The 13,673-nt window shown below is 32.4% G+C and overlaps 1 protein-coding gene across 3 annotated transcripts in view; it reads left to right on the top strand.

Moving 5' to 3' along the window:
- LOC129948052 (disheveled-associated activator of morphogenesis 1) overlaps nucleotides 1-13,673 on the top strand; it is an 89,131-nt gene that overhangs the window by 60,198 nt on the left and 15,260 nt on the right. For all 3 annotated transcript variants that reach the window (XM_056058868.1, XM_056058866.1, XM_056058867.1), the window contains exon 2: nucleotides 8,058-8,576. In XM_056058868.1, the coding sequence (XP_055914843.1) occupies nucleotides 8,532-8,576 (45 nt within the window). In that variant the 5' untranslated portion in view covers nucleotides 8,058-8,531. The remainder of the gene's footprint in view (nucleotides 1-8,057; nucleotides 8,577-13,673) is intronic.

The following is a 13,673-nucleotide window of genomic DNA, read 5'->3' as shown; positions in this document are numbered from 1 at the left end:
GGCAGTAAAGCCTTATTGTAGATTTTTATCATTTTCTCGGCATTTATGTTGCACCTTTATTCCATGTTTTACGGTCCGCTGAACAAGTCTATTGCTGCAAGTTGACCAGGCTTACGTGAGGACAGAACGTGCCCATATAGAGCATTCATCAGTAAAAATGACATTTTCAAAATCTCTATCAATATTCTCATGGGCCCAAGCGATTCGCTTTGTCACATGTTTTTCAGTCAACAGAAGCTTCTTCATTGTGTTGCGCCATTTTAGATCATGGGTTTGAAGAAGGCTTTGGATAGTTTCGTAGGATAGTAAGCCTTTCATTTTGCTTGTCCTTACTGCAGTGTTAAAGCAGGATTCCGCGAAAACAGATTCACTATTCTTTTTTCATCATTTTTGTTCACTTTTCCTATCTAACCACGTTCTGGTAAATCATCGACATATTTAGCCACTTTATTACGCTGTATCCACTTCTGTACAAATGCCTTTGACGTTCTGATATATTTAGCAGCCGCTGATTGCGACATTTTGGAACCTTTCTGGTGGATGCAAAGGAACACGGCCTCATAGCGCGACGCATACTTAGCACTCATGGCGTTTAACGTGATTCTCTTTCAAAAGATCAACGACAACTGAAACTTTGTTGACAATGCATCAAGGACAAAGCTTCTCTCTATCGGCTCGCGAAGGAATTAGAGCGAGATCTTTCATTAACTGTCGGTTAAGTCGACCACGCTCTTACTTGACAGACGGTAAATGCTGTTTGAAAAATAATATTTTAGAGGTTTTTAGTTCTTGTTGCATTTTAGAAACCGTTAATAGGGCATTGTAGAAAATTGGATACGGCATACAGATAACAGGAACAGTTTTTGATCAAACTTATAAACGTATTGACATAGATACAGAATAGTAGAGGACCGAATATCGAACCTTGAAGAACACCGGTAGATACAAAACTGGACAAACAGTCGCCAATTTGAACTGCTCTGTTAGTCAAACAAGAATATAAAACCTTACCTTGTAGGAAATATTAAACTGGTGCTTAAGTTTTTTTTTTTACATAGACAGACATGGTTGACAGTAACAAAAGCCTTAGAAAATCAAGCAAAGCTAAGAAAGAAGATGGCCCAACCTTCATCACCTATACATAACTCTTGTCTCCGATACTATACATCATATGATCTTGGACTGGAAAGTATCCAAAGATATATCCAGTTCAATATCAATGTGGATGAAAAACCTAGTCCATTGACTTTTCAAAATTATCGAAAAACTGACTGGGCTTCATACAGGAACTTATTACAAAGTTTACTAAAACCTGGACTATCTAGTCCTTCCTCTAAGGCTAATAAACTTGACTACAAAGTCAATGACCTAACCTCAGCTATGAACAGATCGCTAGAAATTGCTTCTCCACTTATACTCATAAGAGGAATAAGGAAACCACAATAGTGGGCCTTAGATCTTGACTCGCTCAGAAGAGAATGTAGAAAGCTCTTTAACCGAGCCAAAACCGAAAGATTAGCCTCTCTAGGATTCTTACAAAGAATCCCTAAGAATTTGCAAGAAGGCACTAAGCGATCTTCCTGACGATCCTTCAGTGGCACAATAGAAGAAACTTCTGAAGCCTCCAGGTTACGGAAAATATTTACAACTAATCTAGACGGCTCCTGGACAAATTCAAGTAATGAATCGCTGAACTTACTACTTGGCACTCACTTTCCTGGTAGTCCTCCGTCCTCCTTCCGAAACTTGCAACAATTATATACGTTCAAGTCCCAATATAACATATGCACAAGGTCTGATCACAAGGGATAAGCTACAATGGGCTCTCAACAGCATCAAACCATTTAAATCTGCGGGACCAGCTGGAATAATACCAGCCGAGCTACAAAAAACTTATTGAGGCAATTTTTGCCAGCTGTCTTTACCTGGTCCATATTCCCTCGGCATGGAGAGAAGTTATAGTTGTTTTTATACCAAAATAGAGATCTTCTCTCAAAGACTTCCGACAATTAGCGTAGAAGTGAGATAAGTCTATAATTAGTTCCTTTAACATTTTTAGAAAGTGGTATGATTTTTGCTGTCTTTCTAAGGTCCGGAAAAACTCCAGACATCAAAATTGTAATAACTGCATATTATGTAATGCATAGTAGCAGAATTGGCAAAATCATTTCGAAAGATTAAGGGGTAATACATTACAGACTGAAAGCACTTGACTTCACAGAAAGCAGACTTTTAACAACATTAGCAGCGTCCACAAAACAAAAGCCTAAACGAAATTTTTTTCCTATAAACTCGACAAAGGCGAAATTGATGGGAGTAAGATACATAAATGATTTGATGAATGAATGAATGATTGAATGAACAGTTTGCGTCCATTCCATGAAGAACTGAGTTGATAAGACAAAATCTGGAATTTGACTAAAGGAATTTAAGCTGTGACTTTGTTTAGCACGAACAAAACAAGCGTCGCAATTCAGTTAACCGGTATCGCTTCCAGATGCTATATACATTATCCCGTTGTGTTGGTGCATTAATAGTCTTATAGTTTGCGTACCCCATGGTTTATCATTTTGTTATATGTCCCTATACATAAATTAACTCATCAAAAGTCACGTTATATGCGCAACATGATGACCATAAAATCAAATCTGTTACAGGGCTACCAATTAAAACATATTCATCAGCTAAATTATGATAGTTGGTCCATTGGCCAACTAATACGCATTCTCCATTATTACAGTTTTATGAATTAAAATTCCTTCTGCAAATTTTAACTTTCTTTCATCCTGAGTTGTTTTTTCAAAAAGACTTGCTTCAAATTATATGAAAATATCTCAAATTTACTTTCGTTTGTACGATTAGCTATTAAGTACCTATTTGAAATTAAATGAAAAAGCTAATTACACAGATCTGCTGAAACCAGTTAAAAAATATTATTTCTCTTTGCTTTGAAGTGTTTACCTTTAAGTTTATAGCTCCATGTATGATTGGAGTGTGTCACCTTTCTAACTTCTAACACAAATGTTACATGATGAATGCACTCTTAATGAAAATACATATTATTGATGCTTGCACTTGAAAATTGGAATGCTGTTTGCTCACTTTCAATTACTGATGGCCTTTGAGTGTGTGTTTAAGTGGTATTTTCAGTATATCATAATTAATAAGTGGTTGGCTTTATTTTTCAAACCCAAGCTTCAGAAGAGTTTCTTGAAGAACGATAATGAAACCTTTAGGATAAGATTGTTAACAAAATCCAGAAATGTATAGCTTCAGACGTTTATTAAAAACTAAGCTAATCAGTGGATTTGACTAAATCCTGGGAAACCTAACCCCCTGTTAACTAACTAGCCCCAAATTCATTTCAATTTTTTTCCAGTAAGTTTGTACTCTAAACTATACCTTACACCTTGAATCTCATAATTTTTTTGTTTCTAATAGGTTTTTCGTCACGTTTAAAAAAGTTATCATTTTAACATATTTTTGTATCATCATGAATATTTGAATGAAATCGAAATTTCTACAGGTTTTTCTTGAATGAAATTTGTGAAACGTCACGTCACTTTTGTCGTAGCTCTTCGTATTTCCTCATATAAACTCTTGGCTTTTCTCTCTGCCGACAAGCTTCTCGCTAATTCAAATGAAAAACAAAAAATCTTATACTATAATATGCAAGGTGCCATTTATTTTCACTCTGTCGGAATCTAAATATTAAAAGACGATATACTCATAGTTTATTATTATGACTAACTTCTCGCATTAAATTTATCCGAAAAAAGAGGATTGCCTATTTTGTGCATAACAATAAACTGGTTTGCTTAGCACCCTATCACTAACACCTCTCCTAAGCTTTGTTTAAAAGCCAAAAAATCACCATGCATAGCAATTAATTATACTTACAACTTACAAAAGCATTCCAAAAACACGCCGCCGCCGCAGCCACGGCCACTGCCGCCGACAGATTAAATTTACATAAAATTGCCATGCAAATGGCATCAATTAACTGCGGCGGCGCGGCGCGGCGCGGCTGGCGCAGCGATATTACAATATTACTACTAGAGTATGTTTAAATCCAATTTGTGACCTATCGTAAAAAAAAGTGTGTTGTGGTTTTTTGGTAAACATAGATTTTAGATTTTCGATTCTTATCCAAGTTTTTATTGTCATGAAACTGACCTTAGCACATTAAATCAGCGCCACTGCTTTTAAGTCCATCTGTTAGCTTATCATCGATAAAATTGGCCATTATTTGTTATGACATTGAGAGAAACACGTGAGTCAAAGTTTTATTGTATGCAACGTTTTATGGTTTGTTGTTTTTTATTGATACATTTTGTATGTCTTTTTTTGTGTAAAGAAACTATATTTTTGTATAAAAAATGTTTAATAATATATACTGAGAATATTAAAGAAATATTAAATACCATCAGGGTATTTGGTAAGTCTCGCAAAGGGCCTTGGTTATTAACACACCTGTATGTATGTCTGTTGAAAAATGCAGCTTCATTTCCAGAAATGATTATTTGGACCTTAGGTCCTTTCTGATTGTAAAAACAAATAACAAATATTTTTGAAAAAATCGATATCATGATTTGGTATATTTTTTGACCAAACACTCAATAGCAGCTCATCGCTAATATTGCAATAGTAAAAGTGTTAGAAAATTGTTGAAAAGCCTCTGTTTGACGGTGTGATAATAATTGAAACGTACTAATTATAAAGACTGCAGTTTTTTGTCGCTTTTTTGTAATTTACAAGCACACAAGGGTGGAATTTAAGAGAAGATATCAGTGTACATTGGTCTTAAAGTTCTGAACATCAAATTGGGTGGGAAAAACAGAGTTGGCCAAAGCAATCCACGTTCCTAATGTGCGGTTTAAAAAAGAATCTCTATACTTGACAGCATAGCCAAAGTTGAGCTCAAGTGTAAACTGGAGAGCATTCCTCGAAGTTAAAATATTACGGCTGAATTGTTTAAAAGATGGGATACAACTCTCTAATTCGACAGAACACTGTTTGTAAAAATATCGATAAAACAACGAAAAGCCTGAAACGTTGCGGCCGTGTTAGAGGGATGCTAATGTTTTGGCTATAGTTCTATTGCCTATCATTTTAAAGACCATTTTTGAATCTTATCCAAGAGATTTAAACTTGTTTTTGGGTCACCTACCTGTCGAAGCTTTGGACGAATGGAGGCTTTGTAAATTACAGGCAGTTCAGAAGGGGCACTTAATGTTTTGCATTACTTAGTAGCCTTTTTGGCAATGTCGAATATGTTAATTTATTTGTTGATGCAAGTGTCGCTCATGGATAGCTCCATTGTGGGTGGGTAACACTATTACGAAAGGAGACAGCATTATTAATCCCCATAATCCCCATGAACATTATTTTGTCATTTCTCTCAAACCGAACATTTAAAGTCTGTGTGAACAACTGGTACACTGAAGAAAACAATATTACTTCAGGTGTACCTCAAGGGTCAGTTCTAGGTCCATTTTTATATAATATATTATATGCTTACAATTTACCTAAACTTCAAAATTATGAAACTGCAATATTTACTGAAGACACAAGCTTTTATTCATCAGATTCAATTGGTTGTTGCATTGAAAATAACTTGCAATCTGCTCTGAATATTCTGATTTATTTCAATAATTGGAAAATAAAAATAAATGCATCAAAGACACAGGCTCTTTTTTTACGAAGAAAAGAAAACCTTGTGTACTGCCATACAACAGCCTTCAATTGAACGGAGCGCAAATTGAGTGGAAGCCCAGTGCTAAGTATCTTAGGGTACACCTGGATAAAACATTGACGTTTAACTTGCACATTTAGCAAACATTAAAAAAACTAAATATTGTGATAAAAACACTTATAAATCGCAAGTCTAAAATGAGTGCAAAAAACAAATTAATGATATTTAAGTCTATTTACCAAAGTATAATTTTCTTTGGTTCCCCAGTCTGGGGAAAATGCGCCAAAATTTATATACGAAAATTACAAATAATGCAAAATAAAATATTAAAACTTATGCTTAATCTTCTCTGGCACTTTTCTACAGAAGAGCTTCATAGAATAGCAAATATTGATAAGGTTCCTGTAAGAATTTCGAAGTTACAAAACCGTTATATTTTATCGTGTAATTGTTCGGATAACAATTTAATCTCAAACTTAGCTGCTTAAGGTGTTAGTAAAAAAAATGTTTTCTCTTGATATATTTTTTAATAAATGAATGTTACATTTATCTAATTAATTATTATTTATTTATATATATATATATATATGTATATATATATATTTTTTCTATTTGTTTCTTCTTATTTATTTCTTTGTTTATGTACAATATTTTTTGCTAATTTATTTATTGGTTCTAATTTTTTAAAATATTTATTTGTTAATCTCTGTATTTTTTTGTTCACTTGTTCATTTATTTATTAAAATTGTTCATTCGTTTTCAATTATTTTTTTTATTTAATTATTTATTAATTAATTTATCATTTATTTGTTCTTTTTTGCATTAATTTATTTTCTTTCTCGTTGTAATATTTGAGATTATGCTTCTAACTTATTTTGTCTTATAAGAAAAATCATTTTCAAAATTCGGTAAAATTGACAGATTTCTAACAAAAAATAAAAACCTAAGATAAAAATTAATAAAAGTCAGTAAAAATTGATTTTCAACTCAAATAACTTTTTAAAACTTTGTGACATTGTCTTTAAAATAATTTAATTTAAAAAAAAAATATTGTTTCAAAATTAAGTAACATTTTGAGAAAAATCGAATTGACAGTTTTTTTACAAAAAAATAAAAACCTAAAAAATAATTAACAAAAGTAGGTAAAAATTGATTTTCGGCTTATATATCTTTTCAAAACTTTAAAATGTTGGCTTAGATCTAATTTGATGAAAAATATTGTTTTGAACATTCGATACATTTTAAAAAAAAAACCTAAAAAAAGCATTTCTAAAAGTTCGTAAAAATGGACTTTCGACTCAAATGTCTTTTCAAAAATTAAAAATATTGGTTTCAAACTTATTGTATCTCACATAGAATATTGTTTCCGACGTTCTGTACATTTTTATAAAAATCCAAATGTCCGTTTTTTAATAAAAAAGTAAAATCTATAAAAAACAGTACGAACATTTCGTAACAATAGAAGATATTGACTTTGAATTAGTTTCATTCATCCAATTTGTATTTGTTTATATTAGAAGTAAAAACTTTTAAGAAATGCTATTAAAATTGTTAAAAATTGGTTAACGACTAAAAATCTCGTTAACAAAAATAGATTTTAAAATAAAACTATTTCATCATATGCAAAATATTGTAATTAATTTTAAATTTTTTTTGAATAATTCAATTGACAATTTAACCAAGACAAATCGACAGACAGGATGGGAAGTTATCAGTGTGGGCCTCTTTTCCATATCTATACATAATAAATATCTGTTCTGCAAGTGTAATGATTTTAAATCTTACGAACCCTAAAGTCGCAATGTTTCCATTTGAATAAAAGTCATTTCCCATATTATACTTTACTAAGTTTGCATGCATATTTTTCTTTATGCAATACAATTCGCCTTAAAATACAATTTTTGTTGTCATACACACATTATACCACCTTTGTATCATCTAAAAATTAAATAAAATCACACAAACTAATTACATTACAAACATGTGACTATGAATTATTTGATTACTTTAAATAAATCAGAAAGTTCTCACAAGTAAAGATGCGAGTAACTTTATTGTGCGCAAGATGTCTTTACTTTCCGCATTTTTTAACCGTTGAGTTATAACTTTTTATTACAATAGTTTTATTCATTAGAAGCTTTATTTTCACAGTGCAGCAATGCTTGCATTTATTTTCTAGGTAATATAAGATTTACACGTACGTATCTCAGAATCCACATTAGGTAATCTTATTAACAGTGATCGCAATAAAATGCTGAGAACAATAAATATTAAGTGGAATCCATTTATCATAATCATTAAGTAACAATTTTCTAAACCATCAAATAACCGTAATCATTCTATTTTTATTATTTTCTTCCAGACCTTTCAAACTTGCCCAATCAACTGCACAGGTGATCCAGACACTATTAGCACAGACAACGAAACTCCTACTCGAACAAGTGCTACAAAACGCCAAGCTCCACAACCGCCACCATCATCGCTGCAAGGCCAACAACAACAACATCAAGGCGCTTCAGTCACAACACATACCAATTACCAATCCGAGCATCAGGATTCAAGAACCCAAGCCCAAACACAATCGGAGTCCTCACCTTTTTATGCGAATCTTGATTTTTCTTCGCTACGAACTCGTTTACAAGATTTTAATTGCCTAAACAGTTTACAACGTTACGTAAACACAAATGATCGGGCTAATAAAACAAATGACGACAGTACTGGCTCCAGAAATAATTACGCGAGTAATATTCTAGAGTACAACTACGAACAAACTAACCCGAATCATCAGAAAGAAACACCATTGCATAAGTTTTATCGGGCGCAACAGCAGAAAAAGATGCCGGCGTTTCGGGGAAAACGCGGCTGGTGTGGTTGTTTTCAGGTTTGTAAAATTAAGTTTATTATTCTTTTTTTATAACTTGTGAGATCTGTGTTTAAAAGGTATAAGCTGTTAAGTCTATTTTCTTAGTTTGCCAGAAAGGGGATTTTTAACTTGCAATCTTTGTTTAAACAAAATTAAAAAGGATAAAAAGATAATTTTAGTGGAATATTAAATCATTATAAATTAATGTTTTTCGACTTAAGTCCATTTACTAAAACAACTTTTACAGTTTTTCATTTACTCAATATCTTAAGATGTTCTTAGATCGGTTAAATTTTTATTGTTTTTATTTTATTTATATTCTTTTTTTTGTTTATTAAATTTAGTAAAACAACAAAAGTTAATATAAGAAATCTAAATGTATAAGAAAAGTACTGTGGTAAAATATCTTAAGTTAATGTAAGCGATTTTATTTTTTATATTAATATCGAACATAGAAAAAACTTAATATATTTTACTAAAACCATTTCCTATTATGTGATAATTAAAATTAATTGATACATAAGAAGTAACAGCCTCTACTTAAGTTGTTTTACTATTAGCAAAACTAATTACGAATTAACCTTTAGCTATTTTACAAAAGATCATAACTGTCTTACATTAAAAGATTTTCAACGAGGATTAAAAAGAAAAATAGTCTGTAGAGAAAATATATGGAAAAAGGATAAACAGTTAAAACCAATTAGGTCGACTTAGAAGTTTGAACCTTTTGAGCACAGTTGACACTAAAATTAATCCTTATCAAAGTTCCAACGACAAAAGAGGATATTACTGTTCCAAAGATGTTAACCGTGCAAACAGTCAATTAAGTCTAAATTCTATTTTTTTGTATATATTATGCTCGCACTTAAGGGGTTATGAATACCCTTATAATGATTTAACACAGTACGAGTAGTTAGGAAAGGACGATAAGATTATAAAGGAGAAGCCGATGCACATTGGTTTTGAATGTCTGCACATCGTAATAAGTGGGAAATATTTAGCCTGGTAAAGCATTCCACATTCGTGTAGTGCGGCTAAAGAAAGAATCTGTACTTAACAGTTCGTCTGAAATTGGGCTCTAGGGTAAACTGATGGGCATTCCTAGCAGTACGGGTATTACGGTTGAATTGTTTAAGGGGAGGTATGCAACTGGCTATTTCAATAGAGCATTGTTTATAAAAGTAACGATAAAACGATGAGAGGCATGAGACCTGGTGGCGATGTTCAAGAGAAGCAAATGTCTCGGTAAGAGAATAATCTCCAATCATTTTTAGAGCTTTTTTTTCAATTCTATCCAGAAGACTCAAGCACCAGCCCAATAGCCAGATCAAAAGGGATACAAAACTTCTTGCAACGTCGGAGAAAACCCAAACACTTAGCATCATTTTTGGCAATGTCAAATATGTGATCACTCCACAACAAGTGGTTTGTAATGCACATAGCTGGGACTGTTAGTTTTTAATCTCCTCGATAGAAGTACCACCCATGGATAGTTGCATTGGGGGAGGGTTACGCTTCTGTGATAGTTGCATTGAGTTTTCGAAGCATTCAATTCTACATGGTTTTTGAATCCCCATTGAACAATGCTGTCAAGATCAGAATTTGATGAGCTTATCATACGCTGCCGTTGGTAGTCCACATCCGAAGAAGAAGCAGAGGGTACTGTCATCAGCACAGGTCTATTTTATGTCTAGTTGGCCAATCAGATACTAGAAACTTGAGTTACTTTCAAGTCCCTTATGTCTTCTGAACCTGCCCAATGACAGTTTTCATTTTGACGTTTAAGAACATGAGTATTTTTCATTTTGAATATAGTAATAAAATTTTCATTACACTTCAGAATTTCAGAAAATAGTAAGCTTATAGAAGCCTCAAACTACAATCAGAGGCTCATCAAAAGTGCATGTGTTAGTTGTTAGTAAAAAATAATACAATAGCCCAACACACGTACAAAATACAAAACATAATTAACATTTAACTATTACAGAACAAAAAATAAAATGAGAACGCTTACTATAGTGGAGCACTTGCTCTAAACAATGATTTTAATCCCACTTTATTTAAATTTAAATCTATCGATGAACAGTTTAAGTTATATAAAATGCTCATTCGACTTAAAGCTTCATTCTTCCCATAGTTAGTTCTATGGAAGTCAATATGTATAAAATCAAATGTGCGCAGGTGATGAGTTCCGCCTCGGTAATTCAAATGCACACAAGAAAGCAAATAAGGTGCATCAATTTCACCATTAATGAGTTGATGAAAAAATACTAAGTCATTATTAACACGCCTTTAATGGAGAGATTGCATTTGAAGAAGTAGAATGCAATGTTCATAGGGAGGCAGGTCATAAGGATCTTCCCAAGGAAGACCTTTTAGGGTAAAGCGAATGAAATTATGTTGAATTGATTCGATACGTTTTCTATGAATTTCGTAATAGAGAGTCCATACCTGCGAAGCATATTCAAGATGAGGACGAACATGGCAATTATACAAAGAAAGACTAACATAGGGATCATTGGACTCCCTTGCCCAGCGTTTTATAAAACCAAGCATAGAACTTGCCTTATTAACAATAAAATTAATGTGATGTGTAAACTCTAAGTTGGAACAGAAATGTACACCTAAATCTTTAAATGTGGAGACACGACAGAGTTTTTGCTGTGATATACAGCAGTCAAATACGTTACTGATTAGTTTTTTAGTGAAAGTTATAGTCTGGCATTTTAAAGGGTTGAGTAAAAGGCTATTTTTCCCACACCAAAATGTGAAACTATCAATGTCTGCTTGTAAAAGAATACGATCATGGGTGGACTTAATTATTTTGAAAATCTTCATATCGTCCGCAAAAATGAGAACTTCACTTGAGCGTAGACATGACTTTACATCGTTAATAGACAGGATGAATAGAAAAAGGCCAAGATGGCTTCCCTGGGGAACACCAGATTGAGCAACAAAAGGTTCAGAATGAAAATATCTAAATTTTACCTCGTAGGATCTTTTTTCAAGGTATGACTTAATGCAAGCTAAGAAAAATGATGAAAAACCAAGAGCCTTAAGTTTAAATGAAGAGAAAGGACCAAAGCAATACCTGGTCAGGTGTCAAGGAATCCATTTTAGCACCACGAGTCTTCAGGGTACTATAGTTTTTATACACAAATAAACACAATGTAATAGATCTATGTACCGTGTTTTTATTTGACTATAAAGTTTAAGTTGTTAAAACTTCTAAAAAGAAAGACAAACAACTTTATACTGTTCCCTGCCACTATTGTGTTTTCAAAATGAATTATTATTGCAAATATACTGACTTTTACCCACAAGGTACTAAAACCATTGCAACCGGTTCTATATATTCACATGTTGTAGCACGTGCATTAAAAAGTTTCACCGAAAATGTCTGACACGCTTGTTGACATAACGCAAATGCATGTTTTATGATTAAACGAAAGTTGAAACTCAACTCCTTTTTCAATCTTTTCGCGTAGCACCTATAGAGCTCGAGATTTACTCAAGTCAACAAATAACAAACCATACTTTGGTTGGTATCGTATCGTAGTCGAAGCTAGGAGCTAGTTGAACGTCGTTGAGCACTCTGTGTGCAGAGATCAATTACAAATCAATAAATAAGAAATTATCCGTTCATTGGCGCACACCAGATGTCTTTATGCATACATAAAAATATTTTCTAGTGTCTTCTTTTTTTTCCTGTCTTGGGATTATTTTGGTACACAAATGAATCAAGTACATACTTTCTAAGAAAATAATAAAATTTTGCTTCAAAATCAGTGGTGGACTATGACTTAAGAAATTTATAAATTTAGGGCTCTGATTTTATTATTTTTAAATTCTAAACTATTAAAATGCAACATTTTCAAAATGAAGTTAGAATTATCGAAGTACATATAACTTATTTGGTCTCAATGACCGCTATCATTGGGTGTGTTCAAACAACCTTAGGGACTTAATTTACAGTCAACTGCATTCTTTGAACGTACATTTTGACCAATTCAGCTATATAGTTGGTCGAGTGTCATAAATTTCAAACTCGAAACTTTACCTCATTAACTTCTACTTTTAGTTGATCGTTCAAAAACTACCAACAACATAGCTGTCTAAAAAAAACCTTCTCTGACAAGCTAGTAGTTCATCTCGACTTGTATTTTGTAGTTTAAATCAAATATTACATATTAATTTTCCAATTTGACAAAGAAACTTTTTACATACAGAATTAAATGGAATAATGGAGAATATAATGGGATTTTCCATTGGTAAATATAGATTTCCTTCAAAAATTGATTTTTTCGTGGCGCATGGAACACAATTAGAATTGTCTAACTTCGTGTATGTGTTAGCAAGTGCGGTAGAACTGTCATATAACCAGCAAATCATTATTTAAAATTGTATTCGTATTGGTGCAAAGAGGAATAAATCCACAGAAAAATCCAGATCAAGATCAAGAATAAATTGATTTATGTTACTATTATAAACCACATAAATAAATTAAAGAGTAAAAAAACTAGCTTTTAATTAATTAAAAAATCATTATTAGCTGTCATTTTGACATAAGTGGACAATAAACCTGCATTAATTGGAAGTCAATTTTTTGGCAGCTAGCCAATCAGATACTAGAAACTTGCCTTATTTTCTTTTGATTTGTATGTTGATTGCAACTGTCCTGATGAACGGAGTTTACAACCTAACAGCTTTGCTTTTGACGGTATTTCCTTCTTTGAAACTTATACAATTATTTCATCATTGGAAAACGAAAACTCTTGTACTTCAGATGGAATATGTAGTAACTTACTCAAACAAAACTCCTTTGTATGTCAGATGTGCTAAGCTATGTCTCAGATGTGCTAGGTTATATATTTACTTTAGTGATGAATAAGATGATCCCTCTTTATAAAAAAGAAAATAGAACAAATATGTCTAACTTAAGATTCTTCTTCCCACCTTCCTAAAAATTTTCGAAAAATCAATGGAAAAAAATGACTTCTTTCTCAGATAGAAATTGTTTTTTTTTTAGCGAAAATCAATTTGGATTTCGGTCTGGAAAGTCAAACGAAAATGATATTCTTCGACTTTGCAGTCAACTCTATTGCAGCTTCAATC

This window comes from Eupeodes corollae, chromosome 2, assembly GCF_945859685.1.
Source record: "Eupeodes corollae chromosome 2, idEupCoro1.1, whole genome shotgun sequence".
Lineage (NCBI taxonomy): Eukaryota > Metazoa > Arthropoda > Insecta > Diptera > Syrphidae > Eupeodes > Eupeodes corollae.
Note: the sequence above shows the minus strand (reverse complement) of the source record. Positions and strands in the feature narration are given on the sequence as shown.